Below are 10,253 nucleotides of genomic sequence, written 5' to 3'. Positions count from 1 at the left end.
TAAGCAGAAGAAAAATAAGATTAACCTTGAAATTAAAAAGTGTGACAAGGTGGCATTACAAGGCTCTTCATGGAGCAAGAAGCAGGGGAACAGTACCCTTTTTCTTCCAGAGTTGAAAACACATAAAAACAAAAAGTACAAGATACTAGAATTATATAAATAGCATATTCTCCCCCGTCTAGAGAAGTTCTCATCTATTCAGGAGGTCTATCTGCTTAATTTTCTCGAGGGTTTGTCATTGAACTTCAGGCCTTTCCTTCTCAGGTAGCACAGTTATTTCAGGATTTTTACACTGTATAATGCTGCTGGATGGTATCAATATCCAAACCCTTGAGTTTAACAACCGATTCAACATGCCCCTTAAGCGTGTGAAGCTCCCGGAGCCTATTCATGATAGAGAAATTCTCTTAGTAAGTTGATTAATGACTGAAAACTTCAAGACCGAATCGATTTAGAATATGTATCAAGCAATAAAACATTACAATATTCTCTACCAGTGATAGAAACAAAAATCAAAAGACTAACGCCATACCTTGCAACCTCTGCTCGTCTCTTAGCCTGCTCAGCGATTTCAGACAACTCCCTGTAGCCGCTCTTTTCACTGAAGACACCAGCAGTCTCTGGTGGTTGAAGCCCGTGCAAGGTCCTTTGTGCAAGAGCCCAATGAGCTTCTCTCTCCTCTTTACCATAATCTTTCTTGGTGGTAAAGGCGGTCTGTCACACGAGGAAAAATTGTGTGCCACATTTCAGTTCCAGCTACTAAATACATGTTCAAGTACGTACCTGGAAAGATCAGTGTTCGGGAAAAATAATGTACCTTGTTCTCTAGCAAATTGAGCCATGCCTTTCCACTTAGGATGTAGCGGATGGCAAACTTCATAATATCAAGTGGGAAATAGAAAACAATACTGTAAATCCAGATGACACCAGCCCAACCCCAGCCAATTCCCTTGATCCTTGCAAAACCCCAGTTGGCATAAACGGCAATCACAGTTGCAACCTGATGAAAACCAGAGCTCGTTAGGTTATTTCTGAAGGAATTCTTCACCTCCAAACCACAATATCAAGGAGGAAGCAGATATTACCAGCTGTGCAATCATGAAAGCAGACACCAGTAGCAGACCAGGTCGTTCAATAAAGGACCAGCTGCGAGAACGAGTCACGAAAATGAGAGCTTGGCTCACAATACTAACTTGAAGGTATAAAGCACCCATCATTTCTTCATCATTTTCCCTTAACGATCTGACACCAAAGTTTTCCTGCATGTGTGGAACGTGAAAATGCACATTGGTATCCACCAAACAGCACTATTCTGCAACTCAATATAAGTTTGCAAGTCAAAATGAGGCGTCTGTTACCGAAAAGAAATCAGTATCATGCACTGCCCAGAAGAATATCACAGTCATCAACGCCAGGTAACCACCAAGTACGATTCCAGTGGCAAATATCTCTTTTAGTTTCCAGCTATCAGGTAAGGGTGATGGCTTCACTCTATCCTTTGAGATCGTCATAATTGTACCTACGAAACATGGTAAGTCAATATATACTCAAAAACTATACCATGCCGTCTTGGCCTCCATAAAAAGTAAAAATAATTTTAAAACCATGCTCATCACTACTCACCATCATTTAGGATGGCAATAATCAAAACCATGAAAGGAGAGAAGTCGTATTTCCATATCAGAGCAATAAGCATGAACCCAAACTGCCAAATTCGAATTTAATGTCAGAAAGGAGTAGTTTACAATAGAAAACCACATTTATACGTTCTGATGAAACTGCTAGTGGTTACTTACCACAATACGGATTGTGATGGAAACCGCATAGATCTGCAATAGTGAAGGTATTAAAGCCACTAATTGTTAAAATGGAAATAGAATTTAAAGGGAAGAAAACTTGTGAGCTTGGTCAGGAACACAAGAAGCATGCAACTAACAGTGTAGTTCTTCATCCTTTGGAAAATAGCTCTACTGGTCAGCACAGCACTTATGATGACACTCAATCCAGGCTCTGTTAGAACAATGTCAGACGCACTTCTTGCAGCATCCGTAGCATCAGCAACAGCAATTCCAATATCTGCCTTCTTCAATGCAGGTGCATCATTAACACCATCACCAGTCATTCCGACAATGTGCTTCCTTTCTTGCAATTTCTTCACGATTTCATATTTGTGCTCTATAAAGAAAATGGATTTAGTTAGAACAAATAATCTATCTAACCGAATCAACACCCACAGGTGCCGAATGTTTTGTCATAGGTGGCATAACGAAAGCACCCACCTGGAAACACGCCAGCAAACCCATCTGCCCTCTCAATCAACTCTTCAACAGGAAGAGTAGCTATGCTTGCATCCTTATCCTGACCAAGTAAAGAAGCTGAAGGGTACATGTTTGTTCCCATTCCAAGCCTTCGTCCTGTCTCCTTTGCAATAGCAAGCTGATCACCTGGATATTAAAATCACCATAAAGTAAGCAGCAGCATAAAAAAAAAAAAAAAAATAATCACCATTGCATTCACTAAATAGAATATCAAAGAAAAAAAAATTACCAGTAATCATCTTGACATTTACGCCGAGATTGAGAGCTCTACGGATGGTTTCAGCACTGTCATGTCTTGGAGGATCAAATAGGTTCAACAAGCCAACAAACTCCCATGGACCACCTGGACTTTCCTTACTTTTCTCGGGCACTTGCTGCATCCAAACCACAGTACCAGTAAAAAGAGGATATTTTTGACAAAAATAATGAAGGGAAAGCAAAGGAACGCTGCAGAATATCAATGCAAGGCATTAAAACCTGTCTAGCAACAGCCAATGACCGAAGCCCTCTTTCAGCAAACTTGTCAATACAAGAATGAACCTTCTTCTTAACATCTTCCCTGCAATTGCATAGGGCGAGGATCTATTCACAGAAAAAATTAGTTTGAACAAGATAACTCACTAATCTATTTCGAGTGTTACACCAAAAGGTGGTATGAAATCTAAAGTAGCAACAAGTTACCTGCTCAGGGGCACCTTTACTTGCTCTATGCCAGTTTCCAGCAGCATCAATGTAGGTTAGAGCAGTCCTCTTGTCCACAGGATTGAATGGAAGGAAGTGTACCTCTCTTATACCAGCCCTTGCCTGCATATATATACACGAGATAAGGGCTCGCGTTCATTACTTGATGTCTTAAAATATGCAAAGCAGGCATTGTACCTCCTTTGGATCAGCAAGCATTCCAACCATGGCAGCATCAATGGCATCTTGATTTTCAACTCTAGAGGCCCTGGCAGCAAGCAGGATGACATAATCTTTGTCCACACCCTTTGCAAAAACCTCAATCAAGTTTTTGTCAATGCTCAGTTTGTTGAGGGTTAGCGTCCCAGTTTTGTCACTGCAGAGTACATCCATACCTGCCATCTCTTCAATGGCAGTCATACGCTTAGTGATGGCACCTTGTTGGGACAGCTTGTGGGATCCAATAGCCATCGTCACCGACAAGACCGTTGGCATAGCAATGGGGATGCCTCCAATCAAGAGAACCAAAAGATTGTCAATTCCATCTCTGTACTTGCGGTGCTGAATCGGGTACATGACTATGATCTCAATAACCATTCCAACTGCTATGGAACAAATACAGAAGTTCCCAATAGCAGTAAGAACCTTTTGGAAGTGGCCAACTTGGTTGGTGTTGTCCACCAGATGCGCAGCCTTTCCGAAGAAGGTGTGAACACCAGTAGCAATAACAACAGCCTCAATCTCTCCTTGTTTACAAGTGGAGCCTGAGAAAACTTCATCGCCTGGATGCTTAGTTACTGGAAGTGACTCCCCGGTGAGAGCAGATTGATCAACCTTTAAAGGATCACCCTCAAGAAGACGGGCATCAGCAGGAATGATATCTCCCAATTTGACACTAATGATGTCTCCGGGAACCAGAATTGCAGCATCCTCCTCAGTCCACTTTCCATCCCTAAGAACCTACCCCAGCATGGAATGAAAATAAAATTTTAAATAAATTATAATTAGTTAATATTAATTTTTAAGCAAGTGTTTAACCACTTTTTTATTCTTCTCTTTTTCTAGCATAATGGCAGTACATGTATGCCAGCATCTAACATTTATCATCAGTAGATTATGTTTTTTCTTCTTATTTACTTGTAACGAAGCATGGCACTGACTTTTTAAAAAAAATTAAAAGAGCTCGATACCTAGTCCACTATAAACCAGTATAAATGACAATTCAGAGGCTTATCCAAGTCATCAGATTTCACACATCATAAAACACACAAGCCAATGAAAATATCTTACAATTTATGCATATGTATGTGAACAGAGTGCCTTAGCGCCAATTTGCAACTAAATGTGATACACAGTTTCTTGAATTACCTTGGTTTTAGGAGCCAGGCCAGCCATAAGTGCAGCAGCAGCATTTCCCGCATTGTTTTCTTCAATGAAACTAATGGTAGAGTTGATCACAAGCAAGCAGGTGATACCGACAAAGTCTTGCCAATCTGGGGGCCTTCCATCGCCATTCGCCAATGCAATAGCCATGATAGCTGCAGCTTCCATAACCCATGATAGAGGATTCCACATGAACCCCAAGAACTTGAGAAATTTGCTTTCCTGTTCATTGAAATACTTGCCATTAGTCCACAAATCAGCAAACAACATATCATAATAACTTCCATGTACATGCCAAGGTATCATTAGGGACCTTTTTCTCTTCCAATTTGTTGGGGCCAAAGATTTGAAGCCTGTTGGCTCCTTCCTCCGAGGTCAAACCTTCTTTTGTACATTTCAATTGCTCAAACACTTCCTCAACCGGAATCTTTTCCTGTTAACAAAAACCAATTTCACAACATTGCAATTATTAGTATCCACGGTGACCCGATATTAAATCTTGAATTTCATTTTTTAACTATTGTATTTTTATAACAATTTGGATTAATTATTCCAATCGAGAAATAACCGTTAAAACAACCCTATTATTTTACAGCGAGTAACATTTTTTCGAGTCTTGGAATTACAAAAGACACCGAGAAAAGGTTGCTCTCGCAGAAGGGACAGCCCCCACTTTGTGCGATTCCGATTGGCACGTGAACGGAAGCGCAGCACACATCTCTCAAATACAAGATGTAAGGTCTACGGTGCAAATTCCAAGAAAAGAAGGGTCAAACTTGTCAAATCAACAGAATCATTAAATATTTGATGAATCCAGGAAATAAATCCAGTGGTCGTAGTGTCAGTACGGTTTGAACGTGAGAGAGAGAGAGAGAGAGAGAGAAACTAAAAATTCCACGGAAAAAGGTAAAGGACCACGGACAGGTACTAAAAAATCCAAAACAACAAAACAAAAGGCTGAGAGATGCTTTTTCTTTGTTTAGGCATCTTTAATCGTTAACAAATATAAAACATAGCCACCTCATTTTTATCTTTCTTACTTTAGTTGTCTTCGTGTGAGAAAAAGTACCCAAAAATACGATAGCTTTTCATAAGAGCTCAAACTCAAAAAGTCGAATTTATTCTTAGGCCCAAGTGGACCTAATAAAAGATTTATTTAAATTTTTTCCATCCTTTAACAATCTTTCCAGTTTTGTTTTTTTAATTCAGCAATCAAAAGAAGGATTTCAAAGAACATACTAAATGGAAAGAGTTCTAACACGAGGTTGAAAAAATTTCCATCTTGATCTGAACAGAACTGGAAATGGGGCGAAACTAGGATTCTATTCAGCTATCTATGATATCATCATAGAGATCTCAACAATCACATGCACAACAAAAGTACCATTCAATGTTTTTTTAGCAAACAGCAGCAGCTGCAGAAAATGTAAACAACATAAAGAGAAAGTAGTGCTGAGGAAATTAAAAAACACCATACCAGATCAACGTTCTCATTCTTGATCTCCTCGAGACTAAAGGCCTTTGCCATCTTTCCACTCTAGCCCCCGGAAACCACAACACAGAGCCAAAAATTTCTCCCTCTCTCTCAATCGGTTTTTGGTAACAAGATTATGTATAACTCAATATGGAAGAAGAGGAGGGAGAGTAATGAAGGTAAAGGCCATTCAATGAGACCTTGCCTATCCCAAGAAAAGGGCCGGAGATCAAGAGAGTGTGTGCAGAGATAATTAAGACGAGGCTTCTTTCAAGCCCCTCTAACCTCTCCTTTTATAGACGACATTGGACATGTTTTTACTTCCTCCCCCTCTCTCTTAAACCCTACAAAAGTAGGACCCACATTCACAATTAGGAAGTAGGAGTAGTTTTAAGGATCTCTCTCTCTCTCTCTCTCTCTCTCTACTATGCGGTGACTTGTCGGGGTTGGTTGTGTTGTCTTGGGATTCCAAAACCTTTCCTTTCCTGGGGGAATGTAATCTGGACATTGTAGAGTGCTACTTTGCTAGGTTACTTGAAACGTTAAGATTTTCAGCATTTGTTCTCATGAATAAATAGAATTTCCTTTATAATACTTTGATATTCGTTCACTTTAATAAGGTTTACTAAGATCATTAGTCATCTTCTTCCACAAATCTTGCTGTTGTTGCTGGCATGCATGTCCTTCGCTGGTTCTTAAAAACAAACAAAAAAGATTATTCTTTGAATAATCTTGATAGATGGAATGAATTAAATAAACATTATCTTAGGAGTTTATGCCTGTAAAAGAATTTGACTGGGTGATTTTTAAATCATCAGGTGTTACTCAAAAATTAATATATTAATTAATTAATTTTAACAAATTCATAGCGACGCCGAGCTCCAACCTGAATAGTAGAATTCTGGCAGTAAAATAAAGGTAAGATGTTTAAGGATCTCAGATTTAGATTTTGTGAGTTAAAATATCAAAGTTTGATAATAATCAAATCTTGAAGAGATACTGTGAATCTAATATTCATTATTTCTAAACTATATGTGAAATGTATATTACGGATTTTATTTGCTTTAACATACCCACTTCCTTTATTTGTTTGAAATGACAAATTCAAAGAGATTTATTTTCGTTTCATTCAAAAGAGAGAAATGCCTACATAATTATGGACAATACACGCGAATTCAAATAAATAGCCTTCTTTGTTATGGTGAATGGAGGAAGATTTTAAACTTATTTTAACAAGTGTATGTGCTTAGTTTAGGGGTGTTCATTTTCAGTTCGGCTTAATTTTTATATATAAAAAGAAAAATAACCAAACTAACATTTTTTTTTTTAAATAAAAAACGGTTCAAACCGACCAGTTTCGGTTCGATTCAGCTTTTTAAGACAAAAACTGGTTCAAACCGGTTTGGCTTGGTTTTTTCAATTTGACTCGGTTTTGGCTTAGTTTGGCTCGGTTTGGTCCGGTTGCACTTGGTTTTTTTCCAGTTTAGGTTCGGTTCAATTTGATTTTTTCGGTTTCAGGCTTATAAAACCAAAACCAAACCAAACCAGTCGGTTTTTTCAAAATTTTAATTGGTTTAATCAGTTTTTTTCACAATTCGGTTTTTTCGGTTATTTTTTTTCTGGTTTTCTCGATTTAATTGGGTTTTTAGTTTTTTTGCTCACCCATAGCTTAGTCTCATAAATAAACCCTACATTAATATTAGATTTATATTCAACTCTTCATGTGATAAATTTAACTGGTAGTTATGTATTTGTATATCGATGATTTCTTTAATTTGGTGTAACATGGTTCAAAGTCTATTTTTGTTTCTTAATATATAATAGGAAAAAAAATAATAAAAACTATCCTTTATTATGTAACCCAAAATGGCCATCCGATGAATCAAAAAAATCATTTCTTTTATTTTTCCACAAATAGAAAACGTTATACATGATAAATAAAAAGCAAATGAGAGACAAGTGAATTAATGTTGTCACAAGATCAAAATCATGAAATACACAGAAAAATACTATAATAAAGGGTTTTTATCTACTATTTTAGCTTTTTTGTTTTTTTAATTAGAGCCTCATTAATTTTTCTTTTCTCACAAACTAGTGGAGGTAATATCTAGTGATCAATCATTTTATCTTTCTTTAGTGTGTGGCACTCCTTAGTGTCATGCTCATTGTTATGGTGAAAGAGACAACTTATTAGGGTTCTTTGTGTTTGCATTGCTTTTCATAGGAGGAGAATATCGCACAATCAATCTCTGTGGCGGTCAAATGTGTAGTCATGAACTTGGGGAATGTTAGGCGGTCATGAATGTACCCTCTCGGTGCTTCTTTTAGATGCTTTTATTAGAGATTAATAACATGGTAAAGACTTTGCTCATGCATGGAAACATAGAGACCTTGTCTCATCACACTAGTTTCTACCCCAATAGAATTTTTTATTACCTATTTGAAGTTGAGAAGACTTTTTGTATAACCTTTCTCATGGTGAATAATAATATACTACCCTAATTAAAGCTTTTACAAGTATGAGTTCAAGGAGTCTTTCATTGTTGAGTTTTTTTTTTTTTTTTTAACCAGTAAAGATAGGCTATGGTGCTTTCATATTTTCATTATGTAATGGTGAAGAACTTTGTAGTGCTCTTGTTAGTGGGAATGTTTATGCTAAAGCAATAGATGAGTTTAGAACTAAGATCATGAAAGTGGATAATAGAGTTAAGCTCTAAGCTGTGGTACCATGTACATGCAGATCCACAAAATGTTATTGGAATAACTTTGTATATAGCATCAGTGTCTTGTGTCATAAGCTCTAATATACTTCTTATATTTTATACGTTTCGCTCAAAGGTGTGTGAGTTCTTTGTAGTTATCTAGGTTAGCCTTTATAGAAACACAATCTTTAAAAAGTCGAGTGTGTAGGATTCTATGATAAAATGGAAATTCTTTGATTAGGACGTGTTAAGAATCTCATAAAGTCATGGATCTAATTCACACCTAGGTTTTTTCTAGTGTGTGAAAGAGACTCATGTGGAGATCAATGGTGACTAGATCATTTAGAGTATCTTATGAGAGAATGATGTGTGTAACTACTTTTGACTATAAGATTGTGAGCGTTACTTTGTTGCATATCATTTTGCTATGTCTCTTTAGGGAATTGAAGTTTTATTTTAGCACTTGATCCACAATGTCGTTACTTATTCTCAGGGTCCTCACACAAAATGAAAGAGGAAAGGAGAACATACAAAAAAAAAAATATTGGAAAAAAAAAAGAGTAAAACATTTTTTATATCAGTGAGAAGAGGACACCCGGAAGCCTAGTAAATGATCAAAAATTGTTGAAGGAGGTTAAAAAATATAAAAATTGAAATTTGATAGTATATTTTTTACTGATGAAATTGGCAAAGAAAATTCAATTTGAGAAAAAGAAATTCAAAATTGAATGTTGAAGGTTTAATTGAATTTATGGAGAGTTTAATTATAAGAAAATTGATTTTTTAAGTCAATTTGGGCTTTAATTGGAAGAAATTAAAGTTTAGGGGTCGAATTACAATTTTTAAGAGTTAATTTGGTCAAATTGAACGTTTAATTACATAAATATTGAAATTTGATAGGCAATTAGAGACTTGATTAAAGAAATCCAAAATCAAAGACCAAATTGGAAAAGACACATGAATATAGAGGCTGTAATTGACCAAATCATGAGCTAAATTGAAGAAATTGGAAGTTTATTGATCAATTAAGGGTCAAAATGCACAAATTCAAAACCAAGGATCAAAGTGAAAATGGCAGCCAACTACAGGGCTAATATTTGAATTTGACATGGATGTAATTGAATTGATTCTTAAAATCTCAATTAAGGACTTGATTGAATAAATTGAAAATTGAAGACTAATTTGGAAATATAGCTTTTTTTGGCATCATTTCGTTTAAATAAAAAGGTGTGTTTTGTGCAAAATGACGTTGTTTTGTTCACTGTTATAAGAAAAAAAAAACAAAAAAAACAAAAACAAAAGAGACATGCAGATAGACAGAACAAAACAATGTTGTTTTAATGGCATTGTCTGCCATCTTCTTCCCCTGGACACGCTACAGGCAAAGGAAGAAGGTTTTCTTTCCCTTCTTTGCAGCTTCTCTCTCTCTCTCTCTCTTACTTGCCCAAAAACCCCAACATAACCCATACCCTACTCATGGCCTACCATCGAGATGAAAAAACAAAAGGGACAAGCCATGTGGGTTGCTACATAGTCATCGCCCAAGCCACCCTACCCTTTCAGCATGACTAGACAGGGGTAGAGTAGTTCCTTCTCCCCCTTCCTCCTATAAATACCCCCCCCTCACCAAGAGAGGGGGTGACAAAAAAAAAAGAACAAAGGGTAAGGAAGCACAAAAAAGGACGAGAAAACATA

The 10,253-nt window shown here is 36.8% G+C and overlaps 1 protein-coding gene across 1 annotated transcript; it reads right to left on the bottom strand.

Annotated features, from left to right (window-relative positions):
• On the bottom strand, positions 1-6,181 carry LOC118049049 (plasma membrane ATPase 4). Its single transcript, XM_035058904.2, has 16 exons — positions 5,860-6,181; positions 4,696-4,815; positions 4,368-4,604; positions 3,198-3,959; positions 3,000-3,122; positions 2,796-2,900; positions 2,548-2,692; positions 2,280-2,444; positions 1,937-2,175; positions 1,797-1,829; positions 1,624-1,705; positions 1,359-1,519; positions 1,086-1,259; positions 818-1,000; positions 533-714; positions 1-384 (listed from the first exon to the last, which is right to left on the bottom strand). The coding sequence occupies exons 1-16, from the start codon at positions 5,908-5,910 to the stop codon at positions 288-290; spliced, it is 2,859 nt and encodes a 952-aa protein (XP_034914795.1). The 5' UTR covers positions 5,911-6,181; the 3' UTR covers positions 1-287.
• Positions 6,182-10,253: the final 4,072 nt, after the last annotated feature.

The sequence above is a fragment of the Populus alba genome, chromosome 12 (assembly GCF_005239225.2).
Source record: "Populus alba chromosome 12, ASM523922v2, whole genome shotgun sequence".
Lineage (NCBI taxonomy): Eukaryota > Viridiplantae > Streptophyta > Magnoliopsida > Malpighiales > Salicaceae > Populus > Populus alba.
Note: the sequence above shows the minus strand (reverse complement) of the source record. Positions and strands in the feature narration are given on the sequence as shown.